Genomic DNA, 12,044 nt, shown 5'->3' on the forward strand with positions numbered 1-12,044 from the left:
TTGTGGAGTAATAATTCATTATCATTCCAATTATGTAGGATTCAGAACCATGTTTTAAATGCAGCCAATAAGTTCACTCGAGCACCCCCCGGAATTTAGTATGGCATAGTTCTACTGCATTTATTCAGCTGCTTAGAATCACTTACCTTCATCGATTAAGAATGGCAAAATTAAAGCTGTTTTTGTCTCTGAGGAGGTTAGCGTAACATTTCTGACTGACAGCACCAAACCTGAATCAGGGTTACTTCAGGCCAAGCATAAACAGTCAGTTTATTTAGAACGGTTTGTTTTAATGCTATTAGTGATGGCTATAAGCTCCACAAAATATAAAAATGCCTCTGCACGCGCAGTAATCTAGGCTTCCCCTCCTCTGCTCTGCTGGTTGGTAAACCCCTAGTCAGGCACCACTGGAAGCGGGTGCTGTGATTCCCTCAAATGGATGATGTATTTAGCCCGAAACTCCACACGGACAAGCACCAGATGCAACAGATCAATGAATGCTTGCTTATGTCAATCGCTCTCAGCATCAAGTACTGACTATTCGGTTTATTTATTTATTTTTAAACTGAATTTATTTCCTCGAAGCCTTAGTCTGTAAAGTTCTTAGACATGCAAATTGTATGTTCTGCCTTTTTTTTTCAATTTCACATCGGAGTACTGTTTTTGCCTGAAGCTTCTTGTAAGCTTGGGGTATCAATATAACTAATGTGCTCATTGTGAGTCTGTGGAGCCTTCTGCTGTTGTTACTGCTGCTGCTGCTGCTGTTTTACTTGCAGACTGTCTCTCCTCCTCACTCCTTCCCTTTCTGTTTGCTATCTCTCTCTCTCTCTCTCTCTCTGATACAGTAATCCATTCCTACTGCCCGAGGAGCCTCGGATCAGACTGACAGCTTCAGGAGAGTGCCCAGGGATGGTTGGAGTCCAACAATAAGCAACAGAAGAGAAAGAAAACCAGGCAATCAATTTAAAGGACTGTTCTCTAATAAATCATCTCTACAAGGCTGGCATCTCTGTGGACACTGAGCAGAGCATTTACCCGAGCTAACGGACTGCAAGCTGCTTCGTGGTTTGAGTGTTTCATGCAAATATTGTCAGCTGAAGAATCTTCATTACGATTGGTGGGATCTTTTATCCCTCCCACCCTGCCTTTCCATCCCCGCTGCTTCCAAACAGACGAAGGCTTCTTGATGGTGCTGTGGAAGTCAAAAGCAAGAGTTTGCTTCTATCTGCTGTGAAAGCTTTTGTTTCCACTCAAAAGGGGCAGCACAGACCAGCCAAAGCTGAGCTCTCAGGATAAAACCAAAACAACTATTTGATGAACTGAAGCTCTCAGTGCACTAAGCAGCTGGAAGACTGGTATAATTACACACACTTACATACATAAATAAAGAGATGGATGAGAAGGAGAACAGCACAGGCAGTGTGGGGAGCCTGCAGCCTTCCAGTATCCACGTTTTTGCCAACAATTCATCCCTTCATGGAATCAGGCATATATTTGTCTATGGACCAATGACCATGCGGCGATTCATGTGGACTGTGGTATTTATTGGCTCCTTGGGCCTACTCGTGATGGAATGTGCAGAGCGGGTGGCATTTTACTTCTCATACCCGCATGTTGCCAAGCTGGAGGAGGTGGCCACAAACAACCTGGTCTTTCCCGCCGTTACTATCTGCAACTTGAATGAGTTTCGCTTTTCAAAGCTGACAGTAAATGATCTCTACCATGCTGGCGAGCTCCTGGGACTGCTCAATGTGCACCTAGAGATCCAGAGCCCCCAGTTGGCTGATCCAATTGTGCTGAAAGCCCTCAAGAAGAAAGCTGATTTCACACATTACAAACCAAGGATATTCAACATGCGTGAGTTTTACGATCGTGTTGGTCACAGTCTCAAGGATATGATGCTGTACTGCAAGTTCCGGGGAGTTCGATGTACTCATAAAGACTTCAAAACAGTGAGTAAAAGTTTGATTCAGGCCCATCTCAGTCATTTCACTTTATTCTATTTCATTGTCCTTCCTGTCAGTTTTGTCACAAAAATATAAATCTTATCAGGGAGACTAATGATGCAAACATGTGCAAATTATCCATTAGTGACACATGTTGGATCCTGATGTTTTCAAAGTTTTACCCATTAAGTATTTTCAATAAGGACTTAATCGGTGCAGAAGAAGCAGTAATATCAAAACACAACTTTTTCCTTCTCTTTTGGTAGCAAACTGAAAATACAAAGCAAAATTTTCCTTCACCAATGAGATCATGCTGTGGACAATATGAATAGAATAAATAATCTCACAAGAGTGACTGTTGCTTCTCTGAGTATGCAGAAGAAGAAGAACTTAACACATGAAAGCCTGCTGGTGCAGAGTCTGTAGTAATGTTGCTCTGGTGAGAGTTTGTGTAACAGCTAAAACCTGCGGTCGGAGAATAGTTGGTTTGTGGGAGCGTCTGTCTGAACCTGGATGACTACCACATCACAGGTGTGCTCTTTGAGAGAGTTGTTGGCTGCTTGTGTTTGGATCTGTGATCATAATTATTCCTCGTTATTGTATATAAATTAGGAGAGTCACTATATAATTTACCGCTGTATGTCAATTGCAGTAAGGATGTGATATTGCCTTTGCAGTCTGCTACAAGACACATCAGCATGTTTATGCACATAAGAGGGAAGAATGACATGTTAGGCAACATTAGATCATTATATTGTTGATGTGTCTGGTGCTTAGCAGTGCTTTGTTAAAATGATGGCAAAAATAGGATAGCTGTATCGAGCTAGTACTATAGTAGATATAAGGTAAGACATCAGCAGACTGATGCCTTGCACTTTCATATGACAGTCCTTTCCTGTTCTTTCCGTGGATATGTTAACCAATTTAACCAGTATACTGCCTCTGAATAATAGTGGACAGAGAAATGCCATTTCACATGTTAATTATTGGTATGCGAATATGGCTGGTGGTAGTGGTGGGCTACAGTTGGAATCTGCTACAGTTTCCGACATGATGGCATGGCTACAGAGTTCACGGTATCGACTACTCCTCACTGTCCCAGGAACTGAGCTTGTCCAGGTATTACTCCAAGGTGATCCAAACCGTATTCAACATCCTTTATAAAAAGCAACAGACTCTCATTGTGTGCCACAAGATATTGGCCCAGATCTTCCTGTCTCTGGATCATTGAGACCGGATGTATGACCCAAGATGAGCATCAGGACCCTGCAGAAATCACGATGTGCTTGCCTCTGTGGGAACTGCCCAGAAAGTTTGAAGTTCCAACAGGCACTTCCCCTGCTCCCTGGGACCCGCCGTGAATGTCTCTGCCTTTGAGTTAGAGTTGAAGACTTCGGACACTTCTGCGCTACTTACCTGAACAGTTACTCAGGAAATGTTAGACCACAAAATTGACGTGTAGTTCCTGGCAACTGATCCTCCAATTACTCACACTTACCCATTGACTCCCGCTGACCCTCCCGACTACCCTCCTGACCACTGGACTGCCCCGCCCCACACCTCACCCCATTCCCCTCCCCCCCCAGCCAACCTAGCCCTTCATCCACCTGCCACCCTATGTGCCTGGCAATCTACCCCCTTACCACTTGCCTCATCCACGCTACCCATCCTATCACATTATCCATTCACTCATTCATTCAATCACTCATTAATCCATTCACCTTGCACTAACATTCACACTGAACCATTAAACTTACCATATAGCAGCTAGTGATGTAAAAAGAGGCTATGTCTTGTTTCTCCCCACTCCTCCCCGACCCTACACTTCAGTCCTATGATGGAGTTTGTCGATGGACACTGCACTCTACATTTATATCTTGGAGAAGCTGGGCTCAAGACCCGGCAAGAAATGTGGTGCAGTGTCAAGGCATGGAAATGTTCGAACCAAGTGGCAATCTAACAATGATCGCTGCCTTATGGAAGATTCATGCCATTAGAACAAGTGATGGGTTGATGATGAGTTATAGCATATTGCAAGGCTTTTTTGTTGTCGCTGTCCCACATTATGATGCTCTTGTTGGAAGAGGGGGATGGTGTTAACATAGACAGCATAAAATTTCACTCCAAACACTTACAATTACCCATCACCACCAAATTAACTCTCATAAAAGCAGAAACACTTACAAATGATGCTCACAATTACAACAGATAAAAGCTTTCAACTGCTTACCCGTGGTCCACACTGGTTACGCTCACTACGTCCTCACAAAAATGCAATGCATATGTTCTACCGCTCTCTTTACTGACAAATTAAAGGACCTATCTTAGAGCATTGTAGAAGCATGATGTTCTATAAGCTACAGAGGTTTAGCAAAATAAATTAGTTATTTCCTGCTTTCCACCTTTCTGTAACTACAATTGTCACGTTCACCTGATTTGGTCAATTTTCCTCATAAACCTTTGTCAACATGTCTATGGTAGTGACATTGAAGCTGAGTGGATGTAATGTTTGTGGAAGCACATTGTGTTGCTAAGCTATACTCAATTTCCCTTACTTTATTCATGGCAATTGTAAATTGCCAGTTAATACCTCAGAACTATTTGAAATCTGTGCATACTTTGAGCATTTAGTCTGCATTGCAAACCCTTACCATTTATGCAAATAGTTGTTAGTCATGTGAACAAGCCGACAGGTGCCTTTGCTGGTAAAGAAACACATTAAAGTCTTCCAAATTAACTTTAGAATTTCTCTCAATCACTATTATGACTGTTGTGATTCAATAAAATTCCCAAAGAAGTGGCTATCTTCCACTGTAAGAAAATAATGTGTCTCTCTGATTGAAAGTTGCTTCTCTATTTGACTCGGCATTGGTTATGATTTCATACAGGGTCGGGCAGCACGGTGGGGCAGTGGTTAGAACTGCTGCCTCACGCCGCCGAGGACCAGGGTTCGATCCTGGCCCTGAGTCACTCTCTGTGCGGAGTTTGCACATTCTCCCTGTTTCTGCATGGGTCTCATTCCCACAACCAAAGATGTGCAAGGTAGGTGGATTGGCCGCACTAAATTGTCCCTTAATTGGAAAAAAAATAATTGGGTACTCTAACAAAATTGATTTTCAAATCATTTCGCACAAAAAACTGGGAAAGCAGCCTCTGGAAATCTGATTGCATAATGTGGATCCTTTTGGTGATCTTTTTTGCCCAGCTCTCTTGAAAGTGGTACAAAAGGGGACATGATGGGCAGGAGATTGGGAATTAGTGATGAGTGAGCTGCAATCTGAAAAAGACTTGAATCGCAGCCTGATCCAGGCAAAAGTGAGCCAAAACCACAATCGGAAGAGACTGGGAACAATCCAAATCAGGCCAAATCAGGCTATGCAACCCCAAAACAATCCGAAAAATCAGTGTGAACATTGCCAAACTGGGCCACAAATTGAGTTCTGAAACAAACCTAAACTAAAGTCCAAAACACACCAAACTTGACCAAAAACTAACTTCTGAATGAGTGTTGAACTGACCCGAAACCACAATCCAAGCACAGCCAGGCCATGGAAAATATGATATTGATTCTCACAGGAACCTTTAGGCCTTGTAGAAGTGAATATTATGTCATTTTCTCTCCAATAATCCTCACCACATTGTTTTATTTCTATATATTTAGAGTACCCAGTTAATTCTTTCCAATTGAGGGACAGTTTAGTGTGGCCAATCCACCTAACCTGCTCATCTTTGTGTTGTGGGGGCGAAACCCATGTAAACATGGGGAGAATGTGCAAACTCCATACGGACAGTGCCCAAGAGGCGGGATTGAACCTGGGATCTTGGTGCCGTGAGGCAGCAGTGCTAACCACTGCGCCATCGTGTCACCCCACCACATTGTTTGCACTGTGGCTGGTTTGCATTTCAGCTTGCTATTTACTGTCGAAGATTTTGTGGATATTTAATTACTTTTTGCTGTGTTGTCTAGAGAAAACATTGATAAGGAAATGGATGGCCTTAAGGGTTGAAGCTCTCAGCTCTAACAGCTAAACAGCTACTTCTGACATATTTTCATATTAATGTAGTTGTACTGTGATTGGCGATGACATTTGATGCTAGTCATCCTTACAAATACAAGTCAGTACAGGATGAAGTATCTGACAAGGAGGATTTGTTTTAAATGTCTCTTTGAAAATGGTTGTGAGATTTAGCTGTTGTGATATGTGATTACATGGGGATATTTTTCTTTCACTCTTTCTTCACATGGCTCGGATTTGTCACACTGTGTATCTGACATTCAATACTGGAAATGCAGAAATATTCTATTTGAATATCCAGAAGATCACATATGATCTCTGCCACAAACATCATTCCCTAACCACCCCTCCCATTCCTGGCAATGGTCTAATGTTGACTCAGACCTTTCATAATGTTATATTTATGTTTGATCCTGAGATGAACTTCCAATCACATATCCGTTCCACTAACAAGTCTACCTACTTCCACCTCCATAACACTGGCTAATCCTGCTTCAGCTTATCTGTTGCTGAAACTCTCGACCATGCCTTTATTGTGTCTAGACTGGATTGCTCAAACACTCATTGTGGGTCTCCACCGTATGCAAACTTGAGCTCATCCAAAATTCTGCTGTCCTTAATTCAGACTGAAGCCCCTGGGTAGTATGGACTGCAAACAGTGTTCATTAACCTTATATAAATAACTAATCAGAAGCATCTCTTTTGAAATATGCCATGTTAAAGAATTTGTCCTGAGGATTTTTGTCTTCAAACCAAAGTTCCTGTGTTCTGATGCCTATGCCATCAGATCCCATCACTGTGAATTGATATGGGAGATCATGTATTGATGTGTGAGGTTATTGTGTCCCCCCGCCCCGGGCTATCAGTAGACTTCTTTTGAAACATTGAAAGTATGCATGACTGAATATTTGTGAAAGGGCTGAAGTTCCAGCAGCACATTTCTTTCATTGCGAAACTGTTTCCATTTCCCAGCAAATGGCGATCAAACTCCAGATCACCAGCAATGCTATTCACCTGTTCATACAACAGGCAGTTGGCAATTTCAAACTTTTTCTGGTTCTCTTCCAGCGGTATATCTGATCAGGCGTATAAGAGTACAATGAAGATTGCACAATATTGTGGATTAGCAACAAATTGTAACAAAATGCTGTTTACTTTTTTAGCTGTGCACAGCGAAGATTTGCTCCTTAAGATTTGACTTTCTGTGGTATGATGTGGTCACAAAGCACCATAATTTACACTTAGTAATGAAGCTGGAGCTGGCTTTGGAGTGGCTGAAAAGTATGAAGAAATTTAATCGGTAGTACAACTCCAATCTCTGCATCCATGAAAGTACAAATTGATTTGAATAAACACTTGGCTCAGATTGGAGCATGCAGTTTATCTTCAGTGTAGATGTGAACTGGTAGGCAAGGAGGAATCACTCATTCCCCGGGTCGGACCTCTTTAATGTTGTTTACCTTGAGATGGTTTAAAAAAAATCTAAATTACCTGGCCCTTGCAACTTACACAGAGAATCATTCACTCCACAGCATATACTTCATGCACCTGATGTCACATCCCCATTGTGAGTTTAGGACCAGGTCGAGGATGATCAACTGCAACTTGAGCGACAATGGAAAATGTGGATGCCAGGATTTGGTTCCGGTGACATTTGGGCCGTGTGGTAGGACCTGCACAGCTGTGGCTCCTTGGATTTGGATTTGTTTATTGTCACGTGTACCGAGGTACAGTGAAAAGTATTTCTCTGCCAGGAGCTCAACAGATCATTAAGTTCATGAAAAGAAAAGGAAATAAAAGAAAATACATAATAGGGCAACACAAGGTACACAAAGTACATAACACTGGCATTGGGTGAAGCACACAGGGGTGTAGTGTTAATGAGGTCAGTCCATAAGAGGGTCGTTTAGGAGTCTGGGGAAGAAGCTGTTTTTGAGCCTGTTCGTGCGTGTTCTCCGACTTTTGTATCTCCTGCCTGTTGGAAGAAGTTGGAAGAGTGAGTAAGCCGGGTGGGAGGGGTCTTTGGTTATGCTACCCGCTTTCCCCAGGCAGCGGGAGGTGTAGATGGAGTCAATGGATGGGAGGCGGGTTCGTGTGTTGGACTGGGCTGTGTTCATGACTCCGAGAATGGCACTGATACGTGGAACAAGTAACACATTGATGGACAGATCATTTCTATGCTAAGGTTCTGGACATGATAACACATTCTCAGGCTTATCCTCTGTTTCTGTTGAGGAACCTGCGATGGGGTGATACCGTGTGTTTTTCTTTATGAAAATGAACTGATATAGCTTGGTATTGGTACCAATATGGAATGGTGACATTTCCTTGTTGTTTAATGATTAGTGTGCTGTGTGGAATGTTAGGTAGTTGATTTTCAAATCTTTGTTCCTGTTGACCGTTTAATAAACAAAATATTCTCAGAGTGAGTGCTCGTCCTGTAGCTGGCTGGATTGGATGTACATTGGGATGAAAACACAAACTCCGCATCAGTTATGGAGGAGCCACCTGAGGAGTGCAGCTGATATGTAATACCGTGGTAGGGACTGATCAGGGCATTAGCAAAGTAGTTTATGGGGCTGGTCTCCTTTGAACTGCACAAGGCAGTGGCTCAAGGCACTTCCTCTGTTCTGGTTAAGTCCAAGCTCAAAGTATGATTGAATTTGGTAGTATTATAATAAAAAATCAGAGAAGTGCGTTTCTTTTTGATCACAGCTGACCTTTTCCGCAGGCTTATCAAATATATCATGAAGATGGAGTCCCTCCATTTAAATGGAAGTTGAATGAATTAATGTAGGATGGCAGCCAAGAAGGTAACATTAGGTCAAATACCAATGCTTCCTGAGCATTTAGAATAGTTCATGACCTATTGATGGAACGGTAGTTGCTTGAATATTAACACACTAACATTCCCCATGTTTAGAATGAGGCTCGGGTGCTGCAATATCATCTGCCACAAAACAGAAGGCTTAAAGTATTTTGCAGTATTGTGAAATACACTTCAGGATAAATGGCTTATGTGCTTAACTTTGTGCAGTATAGCAAAGATTCAGCTCAAGCCTTGAAATGGTATAGGAATTAATGAGCGGCTCAGGCAAACACGTAGCCCGGCCTTGAGAGTTAATGGCTCACTGACATCCTGATTGACAAAGCTTAACTGCTGTGAGAATGACTTGACTGTTTGTAAAAGTGAGAACTTTCTTAAAAAAGCAACAACCAGCTCTTAAGTAGAATACAGACATTTTTATTATTAACAGATATTTACATTAACAGAACAGTCGTTCGTATCACTGAAAATACACTTACCACCAATCAGAGCACGTGACTCATGGTTAGATTCATGGCTTTAAATATGAGTGGAACTCCAATGGTGTTACTCGTGGCCTGCTCCTATTTCTTATGTTCTTACATAACTCAAATTGTATGCTGTTTAAACTAATGGAAGCACCATGTCATGCAACACACAACATATGATTCTGCTGGCAAAATACAGTTGTTGTACCTTCCTCAGGTGAGTTAGATACGAATTGAGCCTGGAGGCTTCATTTAGTTTGAGGTGCGATGTCCTTTTACATTCTTTCATCTTTAAAATTTTTAATGATGTTAATTCTGATGAATTTCTTTCTCTTTTTCGAATGTTTCTAAAGTGCGATATAATAATAATCTTTATTAGTGGCACAAGTAGGCTTACATTAACACTGCAATGAAGTTACTGTGAAAAGCCCCTAGTCGCCACATTCCGGTGCCTGTTCGGGTACACTGAGGGAGAATTCAGAATGTCCAATTCACCTAACGAGCACGTCTTTCGGGGACTTGTGGGAGGAAACCGGAGCGCCCGGAGGAAACTCACGCAGACATGGGGAGAACATGCAGACTCCGCACAGACAGTGACCGGGAATCGAATCGGGGTCCCTGGCGCTGGGAAGCAACAGTGCTAACACTTGATGTCTGCTGGATACTGCTAAAACTTCAATACTTCAAACCCCACAGCATTACTCTTGATGGGCTGCTTTTTAGAGAGAAAGCAGAATTTAAATGAGGAATGAACGTACTTGCCGCCTTTAGAGTTGTCTCTTGTCCGTTCGGTTTCCATGAAATCCTGCACTGGAGGTTGTTGTGATGGAAGTGAGTGATGGAAATGGTGCGGTGCCTTCCAAAGGGCATCTGGGACCTATGTGACAAGAGCAAACAATAAAGATGTGTCTCTGAAGCAATTGTACTGAATGACTGCCAAATGAATCGCACCGAGTCAGAACAAGGAAATGTAGGTTATCAAGGGCAAAGAGAAATGGATAGAGAAAGAAAGATTAGATTCAAAGTGGAAAAAAAAGAGACAATGGGCGTGATTTTACTAAAAGGGAACAAAGTCCCATAGCAGGGGCGTATAGCTGCATGTTTCCCAGTGCTCACAATGCTGAGTAACAGGTCTACAAAACACCACTCGGGTTAGATAACGGGCCTCAGCGGGGAACGCGCCGCCGAGCCCGCATATGGCCCCGTTTTCGACACTGAGGAGCTCCGCTCGCCGGAACTCTTCAGTATAGCAAGTGATTTAAACATGGCGTCCCGATCTCCAGGGCACCAACATGACCTCCAACGCCCCGAAACCCCAATGCACTATGGGAGGGACCCCCACCCCCTTGCAGCCCACCCCCTCTCACCCCACCCCCTCGCATCCCACCCCCTCGCAACCCACCAACACCCGCACAGGACACCCCGACCCGATCAGCAGAAGACAAAAAATGCTAGCTTGGCAGTGCCAGGCTGGTACCAAGGTGGCAGTGCCAGGGTGTTAGATTGGCACTGCCAGGACATCAGGCTGGTAGTGCCCAGGTGCCTGGATGGCACAAGCAGTGCCAGGCTGCCACCCTACCCAAAGAGCAAGCACCTGGCAGCCCCAAATTCCTGGGAGCCACCCAAGAGTGCATTCCACCTGGTCCCCGTTTCTGGAGACCAGGGTCGGGAGTCTCCCGCAATTGGCGGGGCGGCCCGTATTGGGGCCAAAGAGTGGCGTGAACCACTCTGCCGTCGGACCGCCCGGAAGTTGCGGAATCCTCCGCACTTCTGGGGGCTAGGCTGGCGCTGGAGGGGTTGGTGCCACGGCAACCGGCACTGAACGGCCTCCGTCGACCGGCGCGAGTTGGTGCATGTGCAGGACCGCCTGCGTGTTCTGCCGCATGCGCAGAACAACTGCCGTGATTCTTGCACATGCACAGGGGGTTTCTTCTCCGTGCCGGCCATGGCGGAGCATTACAGAGGCCGATGCGGAGGGAAAGAGTGCCCCCACAGCACAGGCCCGCCCGCAGATTGGTGGGCCACAATCGCGGGCCAGGCTACCGTGGGGGCCCCCCCAGGGCCGGATCACCCCGCTCCCCCCGAGGACCTTGCTAGCCGCCCTCCAAACCAGGTCCCGCCGGATGGACCATGTCTAATCCATGCCGGTGGGGCTGGCTGAAAACGGGTGGCCACTCGACCCATCAGGGCCCGGAGAATTGCCGGGGGGGAGGGCGCTACCAATGGCCCCCGACCGGTGCAGCGTGATCCCGTCCACAAATCAGCGCTGGAGAATTCAACAGTGCCCCCCAGCAATTCTCCGACCCAACGGGGGGTCGGAGAATCCCGCCCCAGTACTGAACAGCACTCGGACGATGTCTTCACAGCAAAGGTGATCGATCCCATGCCTCAGGTAACTTGGGAATCTACACATTAAAGTGAGACTAGCTGTCTCGCTTTCGCACATTCTCCCAGTCTGCCTGGGTTTCACCCCCACAACCCAAAAGATGTGCAGGGTAGGTGGATTGGTCACGCTAAATTGCTCTTTCATTGGAAACAAATAATTGGGTACCCTAAAATTAAAAAAAGAAAAAAAACTGTCTCGCTTTGAACTGCAGATTTGCCTAAAAGTGATTCCACCCACAATGGGTGAGATTTACATCGCAATGTCTCACCAGATCGCGCTCGAGTAGGTCCCAGGAGCATAATGAATTTAGTCTTTTTCCACCATCCAAGTATATATATGATGTGGAGATGCCGGCGTTGGACTGGGGTGAGCACATTAAGAAGTCTTACAACACCAGGTTAA

The 12,044-nt window shown here is 44.6% G+C and overlaps 1 protein-coding gene across 1 annotated transcript; it reads left to right on the forward strand.

Moving 5' to 3' along the window:
• The first annotated feature begins 765 nt into the window (after window positions 1-765).
• Window positions 766-7,266, forward strand: LOC140398066 (acid-sensing ion channel 2-like). Its single transcript, XM_072486278.1, has 2 exons — window positions 766-1,952; window positions 7,126-7,266. The coding sequence occupies exons 1-2, from the start codon at window positions 1,392-1,394 to the stop codon at window positions 7,264-7,266; spliced, it is 702 nt and encodes a 233-aa protein (XP_072342379.1). The 5' UTR covers window positions 766-1,391.
• The last annotated feature ends 4,778 nt before the right edge of the window (window positions 7,267-12,044 follow it).

This window comes from Scyliorhinus torazame, chromosome 21, assembly GCF_047496885.1.
Source record: "Scyliorhinus torazame isolate Kashiwa2021f chromosome 21, sScyTor2.1, whole genome shotgun sequence".
Classification (NCBI taxonomy): Eukaryota; Metazoa; Chordata; class Chondrichthyes; order Carcharhiniformes; family Scyliorhinidae; genus Scyliorhinus; species Scyliorhinus torazame.

Bases quoted from the DNA above. Each gene is read 5' to 3' on its own strand.
- LOC140398066 (XM_072486278.1), top strand. From the start codon at position 1,392: ATGGATGAGAAGGAGAACAGCACAGGCAGTGTGGGGAGCCTGCAGCCT. The intron at 1,953-7,125 runs GTGAGTAAAAGT...TTACTTTTTTAG, and splicing joins CTCATAAAGACTTCAAAACA to CTGTGCACAGCGAAGATTTG.